The sequence below is a fragment of the Diplotaxodon limnothrissa genome, linkage group LG7 (genome assembly GCF_057381915.1).
Source record: "Diplotaxodon limnothrissa isolate DT_005_m linkage group LG7, D_limnothrissa_male_GT1.1, whole genome shotgun sequence".
NCBI lineage: Eukaryota > Metazoa > Chordata > Actinopteri > Cichliformes > Cichlidae > Diplotaxodon > Diplotaxodon limnothrissa.
Window position 1 is genome coordinate 57,362,255 of NC_140602.1, and position 26,590 is coordinate 57,388,844.

The window sequence follows — 26,590 nt, forward strand, 5'->3', positions numbered from 1 at the left end:
ATTCGGCCCCCTTTGGTCTGAGTGCAGTCAGTTGTCCATAGACATTGCCTGATGAGTGCTAATGACTAAATAGAGTGCACCTGTGTGTAATCTAATGTCAGTACAAATACAGCTGCTCTGTGACGGCCTCAGAGGTTGTCTAAGAGAATATTGGGAGCAACAACACCATGAAGTCCAAAGAACACACCAGACAGGTCAGGGATAAAGTTATTGAGAAATTTAAAGCAGGCTTAGGCTACAAAAAGATTTCCCAAGCCTTGAACATCCCACGGAGCACTGTTCAAGCTATCATTCAGAAATGGAAGGAGTATGGCACAACTGTAAACCTACCAAGACAAGGCCGTCCACCTAAACTCACAGGCCGAACAAGGAGAGCGCTGATCAGAAATGCAGCCAAGAGGCCCATGGTGACTCTGGACGAGCTGCAGAGATCTACAGCTCAGGTGGGGGAATCTGTCCATAGGACAACTATTAGTCATGCACTGCACAAAGTTGGCCTTTATGGAAGAGTGGCAAGAAGAAAGCCATTGTTAACAGAAAACCACAAGAAGTTCCATTTGCAGTTTGCCACAAGCCATGTGGGGGGACACAGCAAACATGTGGAAGAAGGTGCTCTGGTCAGATGAGACCAAAATGGAACTTTTTGTCCAAAATGCAAAACGCTATGTGTGGCGGAAAACTAACACTGCACATCACTCTGAACACACCATCCCCACTGTCAAATATGGTGGTGGCAGCATCATGCTCTGGGGGTGCTTCTCTTCAGCAGGGACAGGGAAGCTGGTCAGAGTTGATGGGAAAATAGATGGAGCCAAATACAGAGCAATCTTGGAAGAAAACCTCTTGGAGTGCAAAAGACTTGAGACTGGGGCGGAGGTTCACCTTCCAGCAGGACAACGACCCTAAACATAAATCCAGGGCAACAATGGAATGATTTAAAACAAAACATATCCATGTGTTAGAATGGCCCAGTCAAAGTCCAGATCTAAATCCAATCGAGAATCTGTGGCAAGATCTGAAAACTGCTGTTTACAAACGCTGTCCATCTAATCTGGCTGAGCTGGAGCTGTTTTGCAAAGAAGAATGGGCAAAGATTTCAGTCTCTACATGTGCAAAGCTGGTAGAGACATACCCTAAAAGACTGGCAGCTGTAATTGCAGCAAAAGGTGGTTCTACAAAGTATTGACTCAGGGGGCTGAATAATTATGCACACCCCACTTTTCAGTTATTTATTTGTAAAAAATGTTTGGAATCATGTATGATTTTCGTTCCACTTCTCACGTGTACACCGCTTCGTATTGGTCTTTCACGTGGAATTCCAATAAAATTGATTCATGTTTGTGGCTGTAATGTGACAAAATGTGGGAAAGTTCAAGGGGGCCGAATACTTTTGCAAGCCACTGTATACCAACAAGACAGTGTACATCACTGTCACAACAGCGTTTGTTTTCATTGAAAGGCTTTATGGTTTTTCCTATAATACCTGGTGGGCCAGTCTCTAGTCAAAATGCCCGGGCTGATTTTTTTGTCCCAGTCCAGCCCTGGTTACCAGTCTACTTATGATCATTAGCTAGACTATTTCAGAAGATTGTTGGAATCTACATCCCGTAAACCACCTTTCTCTTAATTTCAACAAAAGCAATCCAGATCCACATGTAAATTATACCTTTGCAAATGTAGGTAATAGTGTTTCCTTTTATCTCGTTGATAAAACAGATGAACAGTCACAGTTCTAGCTAACATGGAGAAATTAGTACATAAGGCAAAATACAGCTGCTTGTCATTGCAGATACAAGGACAAACTAAAGTGGACAGCATGGGCAATTTTAAGAAATTTCACAGCAGTCAATTTAATCACTCTATATGCATTTTCCTCAAATGCCAATCTTTTGAAGGCATGAGGATTTTTAAATATATTTAAAAATATAGTTTCAGTTAAATATACTTAACTTAGAATCAGAAATGTCAGGCTTATGGTGCCTGCAAGAGAAGCCAATTGGTCATGAAATCAGTGGGCTATCCAGCATTTATTAGGACCAAAGTCTCAACACCTTACACTTCTATCACTGCAGGTAATAAAAATCTAATAAAATAATTCTATACATGTGTCTTTATCATTTCAAGGGTGTTACTTACCGATGTAGTTCTTTGACATAGTCACTTCTTTGATTTCTATGTGAACAGAACCTTTTGGGATTTGAACCACCTCCATGTAGCCTGGAAGACAAGAACTAATATCGTTAAGATAGTGTTCCTCCCACTGAAACAACCGAAGTTCTCATTCCTATCTGACATGTTTTACAACACAGAGAACACACAGAGTTACATATCATACAACGTAGGAGTACATCTATAGAATAAATTCCAAATCATCCAAAATGGACAAAGCAATCTTCCAGTAGTATGAAACACTCTCCTTTTTTTAAACACTTATGCACACACACACACACACACACACACACACACACACACACACACACAGTATTTTTAGATGGTTTACTAGCCATACCATAGAAGGAGAAATATGTTTTCTCTTTTGCTCACTATAGACTACCTCAGACCACAACCAGCACCAAGTCCCTTTCTCTGCTAGTGACTCCTTCACTCCATTCCTTCACTGATTAATGAGAAAAGTATTGCATTTAGATGTGTCATCATAATTTTAGGTGGCTCAAAACATTTGCCATGTTAAAAAACAATTTAAAAAAAAAAATCACATGGTGATGAAAGATTATTTTTGTTACGTGAAGGATGTTTTGGCATTTGGACAATCTCCACTGACTTTAAATTTGTCACAGGTGGTTAGACATTTCTGCATATTCTACATGTATAAACTGCATTTTGCCCCCTTTCAGTAACTTACTGTAAAATCAATAGAGACAGAAGTGATCTGCTGGTTAAGGTAAAAGTTTGTAGCTACACAATCATCCAATGAATATTCCATATTCTTGTTTTGTTGGCTGATATGTTGAAACAATAGCTAACAATAGCTAATTTTGATTAAATATGACCAGATTTAATTAAATAAATGAAAATTAAACAACTTTAAGAGTAAAAGCTGAATTCTGTGGAACTTAGTTTTGTGGAACTTCGCTGTTTGTCCAAAATTGCTCCTTGACAAATAGTAATTGAGCCACCAAAACTGGCACACACGTACATTTTATGATGACATAATGATCCCAGTTTTTTCTTGTGTATAACACCTTGTAAAAGAATGCTATCATTTTAATTTCACAACATCTAAAATACCACTTACCCATTTTTGATATCAACAAATTGTGATGTTTACAGTATCAATATTATAACACACCATTTGACTCATTAAGGTTTGAAGTTTATTGCTCTTAGAGACCTAGAGGTTCAACAAAAATAACTGTGTAAATGTATCTGAGGCTAATAAATTTTAAGCCATGTGACTTAGTCCAGCCTAAAAACGCATCTTTTCAGTCATTGCATGCATTTTTGTCAAGAACATGTTATTGAAATAATTAATGCATATAAATATGCAACCATAATGAAAGTTAAATTATAAATTAATCATTTACTTTATGGGTGTATATTCGATTGAACTTAATCTTGCATACCACTTTTTCATCACACCTATTACACTTAATGGGGGTTGATAACATCTGGGTAATGAGTCTAGCAGACAATGCACAGTTGGCATGGTCCTTTAATCGTACCAAGATACGACTGCATTTTGCTGTATAGAAACATACAGTGACTCCCATATTGTGTGTTTGCATGCAGTAACAGTCACATCAATCACCAATTTTTTTAAAATTTATTTTATTTTTTATTTTTTTACTTTTCTCAGTGTGATTAATTTTAACAGCTTAAACAGACTAAAGAACACTTTCTGGAATCAGATATGTTTTACCTCCTCTGGGTAGAGACTTGTTAAAGAGTCCTTCTGTGGCCTCGCAGGTGCTGCCATCCCCTCCACACACACGGCATCGGTCTTCTTTGGCATCTGAGCCCAGTATGTTGTCACAGCCAACATGCTTTTGAAGTTGAACAAAGTTAGAGATTGAGAATCAGCATCGTTTTAAATGAAAACTAGAAAAATGGTTAAATGTTTGCTTTATTTTGTACTATTTTACATTTAAAAAAGTTTTTTCAAAGATCAACTGGTTACATTCCAGAAAACAGGCTTTATGTCTTAAAAAAAATAGTTAAACCTTTTGTGAAATATAGCTATGTGCTAAACTATATCATGAAGGGAAATAATAGTTTATTGTGTCAGGTAATAATTAAATCATAGTTAGGTGCACTACACTAGTCCAGAGTCTGTTTATCCAGCTCTGTTCAAAGGTAACAAAATACACTAAACACTGTCCTTAAAGTTAATTTGATAAAGCTATACTGTTTATTTAAGCTCCAAAAAGTGGTGTAAAAATATTGTTTTGCAAGCATTATGTAAAGGTTAAACCAACCAGATTTAATGTGTTATTTACCAAACTACAAAGCACTACTGTGTGACTGTAGTAGGAATATTTTCATTAGTTATTACACATCCAGCGTTGTTTCTTTTTGTTTCCAGGCTTCATGCTTGGCTCAGCTAATTAGCCACCAGCTGTACAGTATCATTGTACAGTAACATCATAAGGGTAGCATCAAACGTCAGCATTTAACACTTAAGAAAAAGGCAAACAAAGAAATGTCCCCAAATGTCAAACGATTGCTTAAAAGCCAATAAAACCTTCCCTTTAAAAGAAATAGTAAGACATGACTGACATGTTCACTGTGGGGGAGTTTTTTGGAAAGAATTTGTTTGTTCCTGAAGGAAGTCCTCAGAATACAATGCCGTACTTTATTTATACAGTATTCACATAGGCCCATGCAAAGAGTAGTCCTTATTTTTAGGGAGCTTCAGTGGACACACAGTGCCTGTATACTGAGTATAAATCTTCATTCTTTACATTGAAAATCTGCCAAAATCCGTCAAAATACTTTTGACAAATCCAATTCTAAAAAAATGTAAATAGATATTTAATGCAATGACTTACAAATCTTATAAACCTATATTTTTTTCACAGTAGAACATAAAAAAAACAACTCATCAAATATTTAAACTGAGACATTCTACTAGTTCATGAAAAATATTAGTTCATTTTAAATTTGATGGCAATAATACATCTCAAAGTTGGGAAGGGAGCAATGAAGGGAAGGAAAAAAAGTGGAACTAAAAGGAAACAGCTGGAGAAGCACTTCGTGACTAATGAGGTTAATTGGTAACTGGTCAGTAACATGAATACTTATAAAAAGAGCATCTTAGTCTTACTCAAAAGTAAAGATAGGCAGAGATTCCCCAATCTACAAAAAGTTATGTTGACAAATTGTGGAACAATTTAAGAATAATGCTCTTCAACATAAAATTGCTAAGACTAGCTAAATCATCAAAAGTCGCAGAGAATCTGCAGAAATCTCTGTGTGCAAGGGACAAGTCAGTACTGGACTGCTGCGATCTTTGGCCTTCAGGCAGCACTACATTAAAAACCTGATTCTGATATAGAAATTAAATCCAGAAATCATTGTCTGTTAACATAATTTGCAGTGCCGTCTACAAACGCAGGTTAAAGCTCTATCATCCATATGTGAACATGAGCTAGAAGGGCTATTGTCTTCTCTGGGCCAAAGATAATTTAAAATGGACTGTTTATATTCATTTTACTCAGTGTCCCAATCCTAGTCAAGTTAGCATTAATAGCTGTAACTTTTTTTCTATCAGAGAGAAGCTTATTAAGCTACCAGATTCAGAGTCTGAAACTAGCCAGTCTAACAGATATAAAATGTGTTGGCTCCAAATAACTTTTTATATGGAGTCCTTATGGACCCCATTAATTTTTTTTAATCTGTGCTCAATTTGCAGTGATTGCTTCATTGCTTGATTGGAAATGCCTTGGAGCTTCACAGAAGGACTGCTGGTGTTCAGTAGGTTTTGACTTAAGGTTTTCATTATGTCATTTTTTTTTTTACTATTATTTAAAGGCCTTTAAGGGCTACAGTGCCAGTAGTACTGTCTGTTGATGGTTAGTTCTAAAGCATTTCAGTATTATGCAAAGAACTGCAGGCTTACTGCTAATACTTTACATGAGAACATCAATTTTACATTTTACACGTACATTTACTTCCATAAAAATGTGAATGCAGCACTTAAACTTAGAGAACTGAGAGCACTGACAGCTTTATGAAAATTACTTTCATTTTTGTTACACACAAGGATAAAGCCATAAAGTGCAAACTGTCCACATCAGAAAGAATCCACTCGTGCTGGCAGAACATTTGCAAAGACAAAAAGACAAAGCTATTAGCGAAGAACTCTGAAGGGTGTTAGCTTAGTGATTTTGTGTTAGTGTGGTAGCCTAAAGTTTACATTAGTAACTGTAATTATGTGTCAGTGCATCAGTTCACTCATATTGCGGATTAAAAAAAGAATGTCTACAGTAGATGAGCATTATCTGAAAGTCATGCCCTTAAGAAACAGGAAAAAAAATCTAACAAAGACATCACATCTTTGTTGATTTATTTCTAACAGCACCTGAGAGATACATCTGGCCGTTCAGCTGACCCATCTACTGTTTGCCAAAGCGTCACTGGAAATAGTGGCTCTCAATAAGCTATTGTTGAGGAAGTGAAACATTGTGAAAATGCTAAGGTATGCTAAATTACACAAGAACTGGTCTGAAAATCTGTGAAAGTGGGCCCTATGGAGTATTGAATCCAAATTTACATTTCTTCGGTTCAAATCGATATTTACAGAGGAAGCCAGGAGAGACGTACAAATGTCTACAGCAAGGTTCAGGCTGTGTTGAAGAATAAAGGTGGTATTCCCCAAATACTCCTTGAACTGTACAAACTCTGTTTGTGCCTTACATACTGTATTTCCATTTATTTGCACATTTCAGTAAATCGCTGCAACTATCATGCAGTGGTGAATATTGTATATGTGTAGAAATGCTCTTAACTTGCACACATGCACAAGCAAGATTACTACTTGTTTGTGTGATGTTAGGGAATTAGAATCACTCTAAATTCGGCAGGCTTGCAGACATAGCACTTTCCGAGCACTCAAAGCCCTTTTTTTTTTTCCCTCAAAGCACCTTTTACTAACACGTGTCATTCATCTATTCACACACAGCTTTAATCAATGCCTATCAATGCCTGAGGCAGAGCTGCCCATCATCTGCCATCTATAGTATGTCACGCCTTGATTACTCTATATAAGAAAATACATTGATCTTGAGATAAGCTGTTCTAAGAGCGAAGCCTACTCCAAAAAAAAAAAAAAAAAAAAAAAAGGGAGGAGAGTTTATGACTGAAACTAAAGAAACTAAAATAATTAAGCTTCCGAGGAGGAAGCCAGAGAAGGCGTAGCTTTCCAAAGTGTTTCCTCAGGAGAGTCGACAGTTACAAAAAAAAAAAAAAAAAAAGGAGCTCAGGCTACAATAACTAAGACAGTCAATGTTGTGTCCCATGAGACACAGACAACTAAAGAGGGAAAAATTTTGACATTCAAGTTGATTTGGAAAAAAGGAAGGAGGAAAAGAGGAAAGCGGGTGGAGGAACACCTGATCTGCCAGCTTGAGATGAGAAACCCACTGCAATTATTGAAATAACATCCACAGATGAGTTATTGGACATTTATGTTGATTAAAAAGAGGGTAAAATATCAGCTGACCAGGGTTTGAGAGCAGCAGTGACACAAAACCTGATGACTACAGACGGATTTCGTTGTCATTGATCCTTACAGTTGTCCTGTGGGTTTCCTAGGTTCTTTTTTTACTCTGTCACAATCTCCAATGTTATTCGTAATCGTTCCTCCTCCCTTTCTCTCTCTCTCCCACCACATGTGCACAGCATAGCAGTTTTGAGTGTTTCTGAGATCTTTCCAGGCAGACAGTGTTCCAGAGATTTATCACAGTGTGACAGTAAACCCACAGAGAGCCAGCCCCTGAAATAAAACGACAAGCCGGATTCAGAAAACCCACAATACTCCTTCAGTGAGGAATATTCCACCTCTTCTGAGTTTTCTTGCTATTAAAGCACACATCATGTTGTGTTTTTAATATTAGACTCGCAGTAAGGTTGTGGGCAAAGACGCTGTGCTTTTATGCCAAACAGGGATCCAGTTGTATCGGTCAGGTGGAAATCAAAGCAAATACTTTAAAGTGAGCAACCAAAAAGTTATTTCAGCTGCATCTCAGAAAATACACACTCACTACACAAAATGATTTACAGTCAGGAAAACAAAGACAGCATCAACTGCCAACCCAAATAACATTTTATTGAAAGATAAAATGTTATTTTCCTTGTTATTAAATCAGCCTTTTCAAATATATATATATATATATATATATATATATATATATATATATATATATATATATATATAATCATTATTCAATAAAAAAACAAAACAATGATTTTTGTGTTTTATTTACCACAAAACAATTCTGGTGGAGGCTGCAGAGTACTGATAAGAAGCAAAAAGAGCTATTCAGCAGTCATTCGATCACAATCAGCCACAGTCAAAGACCGGATTGTTCTTCACTGGAGAATGGTGCGGTTTAGGCTCTTTTGTTTACGCAGTCAGTATCTCACTAGCAGAGTTGTTATAGATAAAAACTGGCTCACATGCTGAGCAAACTCTTACTAAGCTAAGAGATAAAATGTCATTTTAACAGGAACTTGATAAAATGTCAGGGTTAAACACCCACAAAGGACGGTGCTATAGCACAGTGTTTTATTTTATGTTATTATTGCAAATCAGCATCAGCATTAGCGTGAAACAAACATTTCTTTTTCTGGTAATTTACCTGATTTGCCTTCATCGAGCAGAAGTCGTCTCATATTTATGTATGACTACAAATATTAGAATTGCAATGAAAAGCTCTGAATGTAAAATCAAATTGAAAGGTAAAAGCTCATTTGACTACAACATGAAGTAATGGTAATGTTTAGAGTCAGTCTTTCTAGATTTAAACATCACTGGGTCTCAAACTCTTTCTACAGTTCAATAAAACTTGAGTTTTATTTTTATAGCTCTTGCCATAATTCCATTAAACGTACATCCAAAAAGTCTTGAAACACAAGCCAGAAGCTTTCCGCAACAATTAAAGAAATGTACAGTTTAGCCAGATTAGCTATGAGGCACAGTGAAAACATTCTGAGTTTGTGCCCCCTTCGAGGTCAACAACTTGTGCAGCCAAAAAAAACCCTCAAGTCCTCCTTCTACATTTACACTCACTTGAAATCCTCCCTGACAACTTATTAGTTCATATCTGCTGCTTTACCATGGACCTCAAAGCTTGCCAAACTGCAACCTTTAAAGGGGACATATTAAAAACATTTCTATCTCCTTGTTTTGATTCTTTGATGCTACTAGAGTAACTCCTCATGATTCACAGTACATAATCCTTATTTATCTAATAGGCGTAGGCGCAGTCTCATCATTTCATCCTTAATGGCAAATGGACTGGTTTTCTATAGCACTTTTCTACTCTACTTGAGCACTCACTTTACATAACACACACTTTACATAACATGTCTCATTAACATGAATGCATCAGGAGCTACTCAGAGTTGTACCCTCAGGTGCAAATGCTACAGCTAAGCTACCGGTATTACATCCAGTCATGAATGCACAGATTGCTGAGTATTTTCAGCGTGGCTTCAAAAATGATGAAATCCTTGTGTTATTAGCCGAATCACATGGCGTTACTATCAGCAAACATACTAGCAAAAGCGCCCATTTGATGCGATCCGGTTTTGAGTGCGCACTACTCTGCGCCATATGCTTCCGGGTAACAAGAAAGTGACCTCATTCACGTAGATTACTGATTGGCAGAGTAGGGCTGTTCGATATAACGATATATATCGGATGACGATATAAAAACGTCTATCGTTTCATTTTACGCTATCGTTTGTTTCGTGGTGACGCAAAATAAACTGTTTACGGCAACATTTTTTCATCGTTTTGATGGTCACTGTAGTGGCTATATTCATTTCTAAGTTCTCTCTTTGTCTTACATTTAATATAACCACACTACAGACGGACAAGCGCCTGTTTTTATGCGTTGTCATTAGCAACAATGACAGTAAAACCATCGTGTGTCCGCTTGTTTATTTTCTACATAAACCTTTCACAATAAAGCTCAAGATCCTGTTGAGACTTTACAGAATACTCTGCATACTCTTTCACATGATTCAGAGTATTTACAGATGAGAAGCAAAAAAGAGCCGTCAAGTGCTAAAAAATAAACCTTAGACTCAAACGTTAGAACAGGCTTTTCCCCGCAGCACGCCGTGTAATAAATACTCACAACTCATGTCTAAAAATGTATAGTTTCATGCATCGGTTAAAACACTCGACTCCAGGTACACGACGCTCAGCTGGAAACACTTCACGCAAGTCGAGCTGCCAGAGATTCACAGAATTTACAGAAAATGCAAAAATTTTGTGATTTATATCGTTATCGGACGATAGATATCTCATATCGGGATATGAGATTTTGGTCATATCGCACAGCCCTATGGCAGAGCTAACTCGAAATTTCAAGTAACTCAAAATTTCAAGTTATGTTTCTCCAAATTTCGAGTTAGTAATCAGAAAGTGAGGACAGTGAGCTAATATGGAGCGACTGTGAAGTAGAGGAGTGGATCGCTGAATAAGGTTTGAGGGACACTTAGGAGCTCAGGGGTCAGTTGGTAAAGTAATTGTGTGTGTGTGTGTGTGTGTGTGTGTGTGTGTGTGTGTGTGTGTGTGTGTGTGTGTGTGTGTATTACTTATTGTGTGGGGACACAAATTTGTTTACACACTCACATTGAGAGGTCTCGCCAACTTTATGGGGACAAATTGCAAGGCAAATCATTAAATTTTAGGGTGAAGGCTTGAGTCAGGGTTAGGGTAAGGTTAGGTTTAGGATAAGGTCAGGGTTACGGTTAGGTTCAGGCAGGGACTTGTGATGGGTAGGGTCAGGATAAGTCTCCAGGAAATGAATGTTAGTTAATGTAATGTCCCCAAAAGTGATGGAAACACAACGCGCGCGTGTGTGTGTGTACGGGGTTAGGGTCAACTGTTGGATGTATTTTGGTGTTTTATTGTTCTGTGAAATGTTTATATTGTTTATTTGTTGTTTATTTATTTTTTCATCCTTGTTGTACTAATAAAACTTATTATAGAATAACTTTGTGTTTGACTACCCTTGTCGCACAGTGTTGCCTTGAAGCAACAAACCAATATCTGTTTGGGGGGGGCAGGGTTTCAAATTTTATGATTGATATATTATTAGGGACCCCAAAGTCAAAGGAGCTTGCAAAGAAAAGCGTCTGGACTTCTTTAAGTTACTTGAAGACGTTTCATCTCTCATCCGAGAAGCTTCTTCAGTGGGAGTAACCCCCCACAGAGGGACAAAAGGACCCCCTGATGATCCTCTAATCGTCTGAGCCAAGGTGTGAAACTGGGTGTGGGTCCTTTTGTCCCTCTGTGGGGGGATACTCCCACTAGGTTTATATCTGGGACTCTCCACCATTTGACCTTAGAACTGAAGAAGCTTCTCGGATGAGAGGTGAAACGTCTTCAAGTAACTTAAAGAAGTCCAGACGCTTTTCTTTGCAAGCTCCTTTGACTACGATGACCTGGATGACTGAGAACCTTCACAGACATAGGGACCCCAAAGCTCCCCCAAAATAGGGAGAAATATTTTTTTCCCCAAAAATTAAAAAGTCATGCAGTAGAGGGCTAAATAATTCTTTTTTTTATTCCCCTCCCTTTAAGACACATATTTGAAATTTAATGCCGGCCAAATATGGGCTTTTGCATATTTTAATCAGGCTTGTGTATCACTTTACGTTCTCAATAAATTTCAGCCCGCCCAGTTGTACTGTGGTCTGCACAGAAACATGCATTCTGAGTAAATGCAAAACTAAACAGACACGGACTTCTACAGTAACTGCATGCTGACAAGCTAGCTAATTACAGAAGAAATAGTAAAGTGAATGCTGTAAGGCTGATCAATTCTACCAAGCTGGGAAACTGATTAGCCTAAGGCTTTACTGCATGTAAATGCAAACCTGTTAACCATTTGTTACGAGAAAATTCCTACTTTAAAAAAACAGAGGCTTCAGAATGTCACTGAATTACAAAACGGTGTGCAACTACAGCATGCTTGCGGCTAACAACTTGGTTTTGCTAATTAATCTTTAAGTCAGTGGTCTACAGAATATCAACAAATTAAAAAAAAAAAACTATTTTCATAATCACATAAGACAAAAAAGTAATAACTTCTAATTAACTAGATAATAAACCTAGTGCTTAACGTTTTTCCTCAAAAATTACTTACTCAAAAAACTATTAAGAGAACAGTTGTTTGATTATGTAGTTAACTGAAAAACACAATAGACACAATAAGTCCAATAATTACAAGGCATGCTGGAGCGGTGGTTAGAGCTGTCACCTCACAGCAAGAAGGCTTTTTTACCCTGCATTGTTGATTCCTCATAGCTTCCTCATAGTTACATCAATATTTCCTCAAACTAGCCACATGAAATTTCCTGGACTGAAAACAACTTTTAAGCTCTATTTTTTATGTTTAAATAAACTCATAAGCCAAAGCCACAATCTTAGTTTTTGTCATGTGCAAAGAAAAAAACAAACAAACAAACAGCTGATTGTAAGGCAGTCAAGTTGGAGGCACTGGTTGATTTTTCATGCATGACCCTCACTGATGCGGTTAGGTAAATATAAAGATATTTAATATTTAATACATCCAGTGCCAGGAGCAACAACAGTTTGTTGTAACAACTGCATATCCTTCAATAATGAGAATCAAAAATACATTTGTAAAACACAAGAAGTGTTTGAAGATGTGGTTTTGGCTCCCTTACCTTACACTCTCCATTGATGCAAATGTCCAGCGAGTCAGCCTGACATTGGGTGCCATCTATGACAGCAGGAGACCGTTCAGTGTAGAAGTTATAGCCTTCTGCCAAGCAGTTCAGCGCACAGGGCTTCACACCACCTGGGTTACACAGCATGTACGAAAACCGAGCAGGTCATTACATCATTACCTAAAGTTCAGTTTCACACAGGGAACAGACAGCGTGACATGGCCCCTGACAGAACCCTAACAACACAGAGACCAGCAAATACCGATGCTATTCCAGGACTTGCAGCCAGCTCTGGGATCTTCTCTTAACTTGTTGACAGTAATAATCATGAGGGGGGGAAATTCAGCGGTGCTCAGATCTAAAAAAACCCAAAACTTGACGTCACTGTAACATTGACAACAACAGAGACAGCGCTGCTTGCCAAAAACAATTACACTGACATCCACGTGTAGGTTATCTCCTGTTTTTACATGACGCTATAAGAGAGGAGGTGATGGATTTGACAAAACAGACTTAAGCTCTCACATCTCTGAGAGAAAACAAAAGCTGTGTTTACATGCTTCAAACTTTATCACTTTTCTCTGAGATATTTGTGGTCTTAGTTAAGTGAATATTTTCCTTGATCTGCAGACTTCAAGGAGAGACACTCCTGCCAGTACCTATGACAATACAACAGTCCTTCCACTGGTATTGGCTCAATAAAAAACTGTTGATCCAGAGAGGGGAAAAAAGCCCGAGATGGGTCCAGAAAACAGACTAGCCTGCAAACTGTCATTTGAGACAGCTCAGCTCTTAGAGAGTTTTGACAGAACAACAGCTTCAACTCTTAGCAAGTTCAAACTGAGAGTAAGTAATTATTAATTATTTAATAAGAATTGAGTGGGAGTGAATTTAACTCTGATCAAACTTCATCCAGACACTATTGCCTATATAGTAATTAATCGTTCATGTTATACAGTAATACTTTGAAACCATGGATGTATTATACAAACAACTGATCACAACTAGTCCTGAACTCACCCCCAGTGTAAGGCTTCCAGTTGTAGTACTTCCCACGGAAAGGGGAGTTGTCAAAATCAGCGCACTGCTTCTCTCGGAAATCACGAGATCCTGCAGGGCAGGCCTGCAAACAACAGTGAAACTGAATGTGAATACAAAGGACCAAGCTTATCGAATGTCTTATCCCAGTTCACATTAGACTGGTGCCAATGACCTTTGGAATTAAGGTCAGTAAGAGTGATCTCCAGCAGTTTGTCAATATAATAACTGTGTGATCTGCCACGTAATCGGTTCATGTCAATATTTTATCATTTAACCAGCACCATCTGCACTGCATTGAAATTCGTCTGGGGAGTGACTACACAGGTTAGTACCAACAAGCCCACAGGTCTGGTACTCTCCACCTCAACAAATTCAAATTCCTAAACCGAACCTCTGATAACAGCTAACACTTTAGCCCTCCAATCTCCTTTGACTTCTGATAAGCCAAATTGCTAAAATCAAGCTTTAAAACAGGACTTGATAAACCAATCACATCAAGAGGGGTACATTCATCTTTTACAGAGTCTATATGTAGGTTTGAGTGCTGCTGCCTTTTGAGTAAATTAATTATCTGCTCATTTTATTTTCTAAAATCCCTACTTTATTAACAATGTCACATTTAATTTTTCTACAGACTAAAGAAGATGTGTTTCTTGGCATTTCTGTCTGAGAACATTGTGTTCTGTGTGTGAAAAGGTCCTTAGGAACCGCAAAACACTCTCCCTCGGTACAAATAAAGGCTCTCGGGTCAAAGCTGTATTTCACATGCATAGGGAGGATAGGCCACTTTCATTACCATTCAAGTGTTTTGCCAATTTAGCCGCTTTAAACTTGCACATCAAACATGCAGATCCAGTCAGAGGAGACAGAATAATATTATTGCAAGTGTGTGTTGAAATGAAAACACAGTACCAAATGAGATTTACATGTGCTAACGTCTGTTGGAACAAAAGAAAAGCTCACTTTAATAATGTTGGGTTTTCATCAATGTTTAACTTGTTGATTATCAACTAATTAAAATAATAATAGAACAGAAGGCACAAAAAGGGAGAAAAGTCCTATCATTTAAGCAACTCGAGTCCAGTTGCTTAAATGCTTGACACTTTCCCTTCATTATCTTGACTTTAAAAATTAAAGTTCTTAAAAAGGTATCGTCTGTGCCTCTTGAGGAGCTTAATATAAAACAAAATGTGGTATTTGTAGTGGGCTTTATAAACAAATCAAATTAAATGTCAGTGCTCTACCAGTGCTTGACCAAAAATGAGAAATAAAGATTGAATTCAGAGGCTAATGCACATTAAAACTTAAAGTGAAAAAGACAACAAAAGAAGTCAGATAAGAAGACAAAATATAAATAATAAAAGGTAACAGAATTAGCACAAAAATAAAATTGTGAAATATTATGCAAAATAAATGGATTCCTATAGAATGTTAAAACAAAGTTATTATTATTAATCTCAGAGGTTTCTTCCTGTTAAAAGAGTCTTTTTTCTTCCCACTGTTGCCAAGTGCTAAGCAACCTCCTACAATCACTTGCCAACTGGTAAATTGGTAACTTCTGGTTATCATCGGGGTCACTGACAAGTCTTTAGGCGTGGATGATTGGGATTAGCAATCTATTTTACAGCAGCTGCCTCCAGCAGCTATCGCAACCAGTCAAGGAAATACTAATTTAACTGTCCTTAGAGATAACACGTTAAGTTAGATGCTAGTGGGATGGCTCTATGATTGGCATGCTCTTGGTAGTCCACCAGTTTGGTGGAATATTGCAATAATTACTGTGATAAAACCTTTATACTGAAGGTATGCATGGTAATCACAGGATGAATTCTAGTGATTTGGGGGACCATCTGATATCACCAGCACCACCAGTTTTAATTTAGGTAATGAAATATCTCAACATGTATGGCATAAGCACAGATTATGATTAAGACATATGTTTTTTAACTATGCTAAAGAGAAAAGATCCTAATGACTCTGGCAGTCATCAGACCTTTTTCCAAGGACTGCTACTACCAGTTTAACTGTTTTGAATAAATAGGCTGTCTGCCATGAAACTTGGCCCACCCATTTATATACTTTTGAGGATAATTTGTGAGTATTTGTCATTGTATCTACATTTGGCATGCTCTCTCACACACACATGCTTCTTTGGACAAGGTGTGGTTAGTGTGATGAAATAGTGGTTAGGGACATTGCTTGTTTTCCAAAGAAAACACTCAGTGCTTGCTCAGAACTGTTATTTTTAAGACTTGTGGTTAAATGTCTACTAAGGCCCTAACTATTTCAATTTTCACCTAGTGAAAAAGGCCACCTAGAAATAGTTGAACAGAGATCTTAACTTGCAGCCATGTCAAATATTTGGATAAAACATTGCTCCAGACCTCAAAAAAAAAAAAAAAGCTTGCTTCTTATGAAATACACCCTGAACTGTCATCATCGTTTGACTCAAGTGAAATGTCACAAACAATAAATGAACTATAAAATGACAGAGGGCGCGAATAAACCCAAAGTCACCAGGGGAATATTGAATCTCTGTCTGTTCATTTTTATCATTGTCTGTCCTACGTTCCAGGAGAAAATATGTCAGAAAGCTTAAAGGCAACGTGATGCTGTGTGCTAGTGTGCAGCCTGTAAAGCCCTTTTCTAAGATAACATGTTCTGGAGGAGAGCTGTGGAAGAGCAAAGAGGTGATCCAACATTTTTTTTAAGTTGCTCGCATGCTACTTGGCAGAAAATGAAAGAGGGAGGCAAAGAAATGAAGAAACTCACGTTAGTGTTACAGGATCTGTATCGTTTCCTCTCTCCGAGACAGTACTTGCCTCCTCCAGATGGGCTGAGAGACACAACAGAAATAAATGAGGGATGGGGAAAAGAGACTCTTTACATCAAATCACATAAAGCGCCGTAAATTATATTCACAAATTCCTCTCAGAGATTATCTTTAGGGCAAACAGTACATAAGAGATTTTTTTTTCTGATGAAACAGGCGCAAAAAAGTCTCTGTGTGTCAGCATTTGCTGCTTTGTTGAGCATCTGTGCCAATGATTCATTCAGGCAATCCAAGCTGTTCTAAGAGCTCTTAAATGTGACATGACATTTCAAGTCTAATGACTCTTAACTCACGCTTTTCCTTCTTCTACTCTTCACTACACATCTACCACATCTCTGAAGGTTTTCTTTTCCTTTCCCTATCATCTCTCTGCTTTTTCTCACCTTCAGAAGCCTCCCTTCCCTTCACTTTATTGCAAAAAAAACCTGTGAGACAGGCCATGTACGTAATGAATGTGTTAGAGGCTGTGTCTGGCTGTGTTTTTTCTGCCTCCCTCCTCTTTGCACTGATGGCTGAGCAGCAGTGATCACCTTACACAGGTGTTCCACATTATGCCTGTGCCTTCACCTCCTCCCCTTTTTCTTCCTTCCCTCTGGTTCACCCTGGCTCTTTTTCTTGCCTTCCCATGACGTGTTTGACGTAATACCTAGTTTCCAAAACAAAGGAATGCGACAATGGAAGAAGGATAAAGATCCCAGATGTCTGCTTGCCCGCCAAAGATGCACTGGTCAATGATTTGTCTAGTGAGGACACATGGGAGGTTTTAAAGTAAACCTACGCATCACCATAATCTTCGAAGAAGAGTAAGCTATGTCTTAACTTAACGCACATGTCACATTAACCGAGACTGCGTGAAACTGCACAAGAACAAGGACTAAGAACCTTTACAGTCAGTTGTAATGGCTGCAAAGTATTATCTGAAACAGCTAATATTGGTCTTTGTGGTAATTTCAGGTTACTGACAGTTGCGTTGGTGTATTCCTTTCTTTCCCCATTTCAAATAACATTTGTCACTGTTGTTCAAATTTAGAAAATGGTAAAGAAGAAATCCAGACTTTCAGCTGAGCCTTGGAAAGCCAGTTACTATGGCTCATATTGCACACTTCTCTACTTAGACTCGCTGTTTTGAGTGCATAAGTGTGTTTCACAGTGACAGTGAAATACACTTATGCACAGTGCACTACGAGTACCCAGATGGTGAACTCATAACAAACAAGAAGTGTGTGGAACAATGTTCACGTCATGCCATCAACGATCATCATCTTCGGTATGCAGCAGAATGGAAGGACCACCAAACAATTTTCAACCAATGGTGTCCACGCTAGTCATGGACAGTATGCCAAAAGGACTCTGGGTTTTTTTTGTTTTGTTTTTTACAGTATGAACTGAAATAAGTGACTAAGACTCATAAACTCAGCAGCCAAATATTTACAAAGGTCCTGGCAGAGGGCCATTTTCCCATAAACTTCCACAGGCCCAGGAGTCTTTTTTTTGGAAGCCCTGTGGTGGCCTTAAAAAAGAAGGCTTATGGCACTTTTGTGATGGCTTCACTTTTTAGAGCCAGAAGCCAAATCTGTATTTTTATACCTACCTTTTATACCTTACTAAGTAAAATTATTTCTTCAAAAGTACTTCATTCATTGATTCAATAGAAGTCTTGACCTACCTAGAACTCTCCTACTGAGTTTGAGACCATTTTTAAAATTTTGGTCGTTATCAGAAAGCGAGATCATCCAAGCTAACGACTTACTGCCAGTAAATGAGTGTGGGGTTACACAAGTTATTGGTCACATCCAAATGGTGACAGTAAAAACATTCATAATGAGGCTAAAAATGGGAATTCCAAAGCCAAAAACATGGTTGAAACCCCAACGTCATCTCCATGGTCAAAACTGATCACAGTACAGCAAAAATGGAACAATAGATCAATCAATCAATATTTTATTTATATAGCACATTTGAAAAGGACAGTGTCCATCAATGTGCTTCACACAAGTTAGCAAAGCAGATTACAACAAAAGCAACAAAAACAGTTAAAAACAATTAAAACCAGTTATAGTTACAGTTACACAGCACAACTGCAGACCAGGTGGAAGACCGAACTAATTTGCTTCAAACGCTAGATGGAACAGCTGAGTTTTTAAGCGGGATTTAAACGATTGAATGGAATCTGACATGCGGACATCGATAGGAAGATATTCCAGAGTTTGGGGTGCGGCCATTGCAAAAGCTCGGTCCCCTCTGGTCTTTCGTCGCGGCCTTTGTTGCACTAAGAGCAGTTGGTTAGAGGATCTGAGCGCTCTCTTGGGGCTATACGCGTCGAGAAGGTCTGTTAGGAAACTGGGCGCCAGGTTATTTAAAATTTTAAAAGTACACAAAAGGATTTTAAAAATGAGAGAGAGAATTGGAGGCCCATGTACAGAGAATTGCAATAGTCTAGTCTCGAAGTAATGAAGGCATGGATAAGCTTTTCAAGGTCTTTATGTGGAATATAGGGCTTTGCCTTGGAGATTTGATGTAAAAACTCATTTTCACAACTGAGGCAACTTGTTGGTCTAACTTGAGTGAGCTGTCCAGGACCACTCCAAGATTTCTAACGGTATAAGAGAGATGGCTGGCATAGGACCCCAGTGTATTAGTTAGCTGGTCCAGGGGAATGGGACTGTCAAAAACAATAATTTCTGTTTTAATTTCATTTAGAGTTAGAGAGTTTTGTAATAGCCAATCTTTTACTTCCCGCAGACAATTGAACAAAGGCACTAATGAGGACTGGACATCCTGATTCAGGGGGAAGTAGATTTGGATGTCGTCAGCATAGTAGTGAAACGAGATATTATGCTTTTTGAAAATGAGTCCCAAAGGCAGCATGTATAAAGAAAATAACGTAGGATAGATGAACGGATATTATTTCCACACAGAACAAAGGCTGTGTCGGTCAACAATATTTTGAAGTTATTTATGGTTTTGTACATATAAATTCTATTGTTTATAGGAATGGTGAATTTAATGTATTATAAAATTACAATTACCACATTAGGTTTGAAGCTGCTTAGCTCAGTAGGGTAATTGGGGGACTTCAAAGCAGAAGGTTGCTTTGTTTATCCATACCTACTGTAAAATTTATCTTACTAGAAATTCTAACCAGGCATCCAGGCAATGTTGAACACATTACTTGAACCAATGTCACAGTAATGCCCGAGACATCGGTTCAACTTTCATTTTAGAGCCTCGACTCGACGGCAAGAAAAAAAACAACAACTAATGGTTTTCTGGGCAGTAGAGATGTTTACACGTCCAGCAAATATGCAGCAATATTCTTAAATATGTTTAATAATGACAAATGTGACTCAGATATTCACCCCTTACATTTGGCTGTCGAGCTGCTAAATCATTATTTGTTCTAAGCAGGTGGAGGATTTTAAAATGAACATTAAAATCACTGTACCACATGTCAGAATATTTACACTTGTCATAAATTAAAAGCGTCATTACCTGTAGCAGTCAACATATTTTTACTTTAGGTCTAACAGTTTACTTTTTCCACTAAAGAAGCATTTAGCCTTGTGAATATTTCAGACATGACTGCTGTATAATTACTGTAGCTTGACTCGCACTACGACACACATCCGCACAGCCACGCATACACATGCACATCTACACACAAACACACACTTGTAGGCAAGGACCTGGATGTGTGTGTTCAGCTTGCTGTGGCTTACTTTGCCTACTTACGCTGGGCTGTCACAGTGCCTCATGGAGGAGGATACACCGCCCCCACAGGTCCTGCTGCACTCCCCCCAAATGGACCATGGCCCCCAGCCTCCATCCACACTCTGAGGCCAGGTACCAAACGCAACACATTCCCCCTGGTAGCACCACTGGGTGGGGAGAAGCAGAAGTATGCACAGAGTGGAAAACTTTGGTTATTACATATCTTAATAATTTCTTCAGACACACTGACCAGCTTCAAGTTAAAGAGGCCCATTCTCACTATAACATACAGCTTATTTCGTCCAATAATTAATTCTCGTGTGTCTCGTGACTCTTCTATATTTATTTAATGTTTCCATTATGGGAAGTTATTTCCAAGACAGGTGAGGCAGAGAAAGAGCTGAACTACGTTTCAGGAGTAATCATGTTAATCTGTTCAGAGTTGTGGGGGAAGAGGGGATCAGAGACTTTCCTTTGTCCCTCCAACTGTGTCAGTAGGTTAATAACCCTCTAGAGAACGGTACAGTCAAGGTGAGGGCTAGGCTGAGCTGCTGCGTTCTTTATCTCTACCTCTCATTTAATTTCTGAGATGCTGTCTAAACAAGATTAGCAGTGTGGAGAAAGAGAAATGTGGAGGATCAACTGATACGGGCACAGAACCTCAGCGTTAACTGTAAGTTTATTGGTCAATTTGAACACACAGAAGAAACGCAAAGCTCCCTTCTATTGGTTAATTCCTGGCTGTCTCCCCTCCCGCTTTCCCTTCCCCCAGTCTCTACCTCTATCTCTGTCTGGTCCTGTTGGAAGGGCCTCTCTCCATTACACGCTGGGTGAGAAATGGCTGACATTCATATTCCTTTGAAGCCGTCCCCAGCAGGGGCAGACAGAGTATGCCACTGGCTCTCCTAAAGCTGCTCCAAAAGCTGTTCTAAAGCCCCCCAGGCTCTACCTGGGGCCCCCTGTGTTGTACAGGACTCTGTCCGTGGGCCCTGGTCCTCAAAGGCTCCACTGAGCTAATGGTAATTATGGGTGACAGCTCGTGACACTCTCCTATTCTTCCCTTTTACCCCTCGGACCATCCGGTGACAATGGTTGCCTTAATCCGTGTTAAAACAGTCTCCCCTAACCTGGCTGGCATCAGCACTCGGCTGATGACCTAAAGCCTGGCCTGCTTACGTCTGTGAGTTTGTGCATGTGTGTGTGGGTGTGTGGTTGCACCAAATGCATGAGTGCACACTAGTGAGGTACCACTAGCTACACACAGAGAAGAGAATAAAAGTGCTTGTTTCACATCACAGGTCACCAGGTATTAAATATAGCCGCAGTGCTGAAAGGGCAGGTTCACCCAAATTCTAATTTAAAACATATAAACTTCTAGATGTAGCTTGGTCCATCTGGCAGCCTATTTTCACTTGGAAGAAATGTGTATTCCCTGACGGTTGCTGGCTGTCGTTGGGTGAAATCGGTCACTGCAGGCCACTGAACCAAAAACCTCCTTGTGACTGCTTTGGTCATGAGCAGATTGCCGCGGTCACCCATCGTTAACTGACTCATATACAAACACTTGCTAACTAAGTGCAGAGCGTTAGTGAAACTTGAAAAGGTGCAATGCAAAGTGCATAAAATAAAAGTTGTGTTACCTCTGAAACCAGCACATTTCAAAAGGCACAACTGTGAAGGTAAACAGTGTCAGTTTCCAATTTGTATCACACTCCTGACATTTTCACAAACACTTAGAGGCTTAGGTGAGTGTGTGCAGACAAGTTGGCAACTTCCATGCAAACTACGGCTGACAACAGTAACCTGCTGGCGACCAAAGCAATCGCAAACAGGTTTTCAGTCAGACATCATGTACTTCATTGTGACCAATTTCACCCACCTACAGCAAACAGTTGCCACAACTCACTAAGCAGGCAAGCAACTCATAAGTATTTTAACTGTCAATCTCTGGTGACAGGCAACTTGTCTCCAAAGAATTACAGTCAAAATTGGATTTCCCACAATCACTCTCAGACATAGTGGCAAAGGTTTGCAAGTAACTGCAATCTATTTTATAAACACAGTCAATGTTGTAACCAATCTGAATCAGTCTGTGCTGATGAGCGCAATTCATCTGCGATGTGGCTCTTTCTAATAGAGTCCTTGACTTGACTGGTTACCAGCTGGTTGTATTCTGGTTATATTCCAATATAAAAGGGACAGCTCAGATTGAGCAATATGGAGACAAAGTTGAGATCATTTGGACATGTGCAGAGGATGGATAGTGGATATACTGGACAAAAATGTGGAATATGGAGCTGCCAGGCACGAGGAAAAGAGGAAGACCTCAGAGGACACTCATGGATGTAGTGAAGTGAAGGAGGACATGCAGAAGTTTAGTATGCTAGAGGAGGATTCCAGAGATAGAAGCAGATTGTCCACTGTGGTGATCCCAAAAAAGGAGTATGTGAAAACCAAAAGAAGATAAGAGTCAAGTTGCCTAGTGCAGGCCATTTGTATTTAAATAACTATCCCACAGTAACTATCACTATTTCAGGAGGGATTTCTCAATTTCTGAACTTTCATGTCAATGAGCTTCTGGCTATACTGAAAATGTAAGTAGTTAATGTGAATTTCTCTTTAGTTTCAAATTTCTGTGCATGTAGATGGCAAAAGATTTGCAAGAGACCGTAACACATTTATGGCTTCCTTCACTCTTTCTGAAATGGAGGAATTTTAGACCACTCTTCTTTGCAGAATTGTTTTAATTCGGCTACACTGAAGGGTTTTCAAGCATAAATGACCTGCTAAAGGTTAAACCAAAGCATCTCAATTTAATTTGAGACCAGACTTTGGTTAGGCCATTGTAAAACCTGTAGTTCTCTTGTTCTGGATTCATCTTTGACCTACTAGATGAGGATTTTTGGAGTATTATGCTTTGTCCATTTGTGGATAATGCTTCTCATCATGGTTCACTGGACTCCCAAAGCCTTAGAAATGGCTTTGCAATCCATCCCAGAGTGATAGATGTTAATGATTTTCTCTCTTTATTCAGACAGGTTCAATTTAGGTGATTTCTTGATTCATTGGGTCTGGCAGTAATCACAACTAGGTGTGTCTAGTGAAACTGAGCTCAGATTTCCACAAAATGTGGTGAATCGCAGTTAATTAATGATTGAACAAGTTTGGGCAATTACTTTTTCACACAGGGTTGGAGGGGGTTTTTTTTATCTCTTTTTCTTTCCTGTTAATAAATGAGATCATTTAAAAATAGCATTTTTGTATTTATTTGAGTCATCATCTTCTAATATTAAAAATTGTGTATCTGGAAAAAAACTTTAACCTTTAAATGTCTGAGAAACACTAGATGACTTACCCCTTTTTCAATGTTGCCTGTCTGGCACAGGGTCCCCTCTGCAGCAGGAATACTGTTAGTTACACAACGGTTGCTTTTGCTAAGGCACCAGAGCTCTCTACACACTTCCTAGGAAAGAAGGCAAAAGCAAGTTGGTCAGAATAAATCAATTCAGCAAGCTGGGGGTGGATTTGTTAAATAAGGCTAAAAATGATTTATCAGTGGCCTTTTACTGGTTTTCCCTTTTAGTATTTTTTGTGCAGTCTGACAGCTGTGAGAACAACAAAAAAGAATGGCATGGAAATGTGTCTATAAATCCATACAATTCCAGATCAAATCAGAGGATCAGAGATGATGAGACCACATCAAGACTGCTATCTTCAAGAGCCCATATGCTTTGGATCATAGTGTATTTTGAGCAACATGCTAAGGGTCACTGCGTGTTTTTAATGCTCTCTTATGAGAAATGAAGAGTCAGCTAGATCAACACCATGACTAACGTTTGCTCATGTTCATCTCAGGACCACATGGGACCGTGACATCAGTTCAAGAAATCCAACTTTGGCTTCTTAGGGGAAATAAAGAGTGAGCAATAGGCCTCCCAAGTCTTAGATAAAGATGGCTTGTAGCCTAACAAATATCCTTAGTATTACTGATTTGTCTGCGTAAACATCATCACTCTTCAGTACAGAACGGAGAAACCATTTAGATTATTGAAAGAGAAGAAATACACTGTTAAGTTGCCCCCAAATAAATAACTGGATAAAGTGAGCACATGATGTGCTGCACAACCAAGACTGGATTTCCTGTTTAAGTAAACTGGGAAGTCTTAACTTCAAAGGTTTTTATAACACAACTGAGTAGAGCAGAAGAGCAAGCTCATGAAAAAGAATAACGAGCCAACACGTAGATTCTGAGCCCAAAGGTCAGTAAATATCCCACAGCTCTTCAGCTCCTTGAGCCTATCCAGATTCAATAATGCAGCTAACTGCCAGTCTCTGGTTGCACCGACTCCCCTATGCCAGCTGGTTTTAATATGCCACCCCTACTGCTCCAGTCACTATCTCAGCCATGGTAAAAGGTCACTGACCGGGCCTCAACAAACATGGATGCGGGGCTGATAGATTTATGTCAAACGAGAACAAGCGGTCAGAGACACTCAGTAAGAGCCCCACTAATATCAAAAGATTGTTTGTTTTTCATATGTTTCATAAATTTTATGACAACCCTTGGTTCAAGGATTTTTATAATCTATAAATTAAGCCTAACCCCCTGAAGGCATTGTGGTCCTTAACCCTGGGAGGCATATAGACATATATATATATATATATATATATATATATATATATATATATATATATATATATATATATATATATATATATATATATATATATATATATATATTGTGAACTGTTGAAGTACAGTGATTTTGTATATACAACTCCCTTCTTAGATTGTCTGAAGTGACTTCATCTTGTCCATGTTTCCAGATTTGTAAATAGGATAGAATTAAAGTGGTTGTATACAGTAATATAATGATATACCATTCAAACAATTCAAAACAAACATCAACCTCCAAAATAATCACAAGTTTTAATCTTACCTCTCCAAAACTGTGTGAGAAAAACCAGACAAGTTTAAGCATCATAAAGAATTTTTTTAAAATTAGGAATACCTAATAAGCTGTTTGTTCATATATACTGTATACATGATCCGCATGCAGTGTATGGAAGCAGTGCATTTTTCTGGCTGCTTCTTACTAAGTCAGTGTCACAACTTTTGTCAGTGATAGCTGCCCTGTGCTGTTCTTGTGTTTTGCTGCCGCTCTTCCCAGCTCTGACTCATATATGCACATGCAAAGAAAGATCCCAAAACTGAGGCAATTCCTGAAAATGGAAATATCAGTTTCTTTTGATATTGTTGAGCCTCTGTGAATCATGACACAAGAATTGCCTGAGGACAGATACGGAGTAATAGCATTTTCAAAGCTTTTTCCAAACATGGGACAAAAAAAGCAAACCAAAAACTTGAGGAAAATAGTAAAAGCTAGCATTTTACAGGCATGCTAGACTACCTGGAGACAGCAACATTTTGAGCATGGTCACATGCTAACAACAACAATGTACATACAATAGCTTAGCTTTGCGTAGCAAAAAAATCTTGAGATAACAAAAGACCTTGAAATTTGTCTCTTGGTACAAATATCAATGAATATCTGAGGTTTTTTTAAGATATTTCAAACTGGACCATGGTGGTTTCCCCAGACAACTATCAGTGCCATCCTTACAGCCGTGTAGCTAAAATGATTTAAAATAGTTTGGGACTGTTGGTTTTTGATATTGCTGGTCATAGAAAATGTTATGCCTTTTAAACCTAAGCAAGTTTGTTGAAGCAGGCGCCAGGTCACAAGAAGGAAGCCAAACATATCGCTTGGGTAAAATCCCAAATAGTATGTCGTGGAAACGTTTGGTACATTCTGGGTAAGAATTGGCTTAAGAAACCAGATTCTTCCATTTATTAAAGCTTTGATCTTTTTCTGTGGTTACATCCATCCTCTCACTGAGGGCATCGATTTCAAAGTATGAAATAAATCTGATCGTCAGACGAAAAACTCCAATCGAGCTCTGATAAATCAGCGCCGGAATTCCACCCTTTCATAAATGGGTGTCTTTCTTGGCAATCTAAAACCACAATTATGAGCTTAGGAGCCAAAATAACTGAGCGTTGATTTGGGCCTTGTTGTAATCTTCTGTCAGATATTTCTTTCAATGAAAAGA

General features: G+C 38.6%; 1 protein-coding gene across 1 annotated transcript in view; it reads right to left on the reverse strand.

The window, feature by feature from the left end:
* Positions 1 to 26,590, reverse strand: part of adamts6 (ADAM metallopeptidase with thrombospondin type 1 motif, 6) — a 74,298-nt gene that overhangs the window by 18,652 nt on the left and 29,056 nt on the right. The window contains exons 11-17 of the mRNA XM_085358510.1: positions 23,832 to 23,939; positions 20,498 to 20,643; positions 16,705 to 16,768; positions 13,912 to 14,014; positions 12,889 to 13,022; positions 3,881 to 4,004; positions 2,137 to 2,217 (exon numbers count right to left, since the gene is read on the reverse strand). Of these exons, the coding sequence (XP_085214636.1) occupies positions 2,137 to 2,217; positions 3,881 to 4,004; positions 12,889 to 13,022; positions 13,912 to 14,014; positions 16,705 to 16,768; positions 20,498 to 20,643; positions 23,832 to 23,939 (760 nt within the window). The remainder of the gene's footprint in view (positions 1 to 2,136; positions 2,218 to 3,880; positions 4,005 to 12,888; positions 13,023 to 13,911; positions 14,015 to 16,704; positions 16,769 to 20,497; positions 20,644 to 23,831; positions 23,940 to 26,590) is intronic.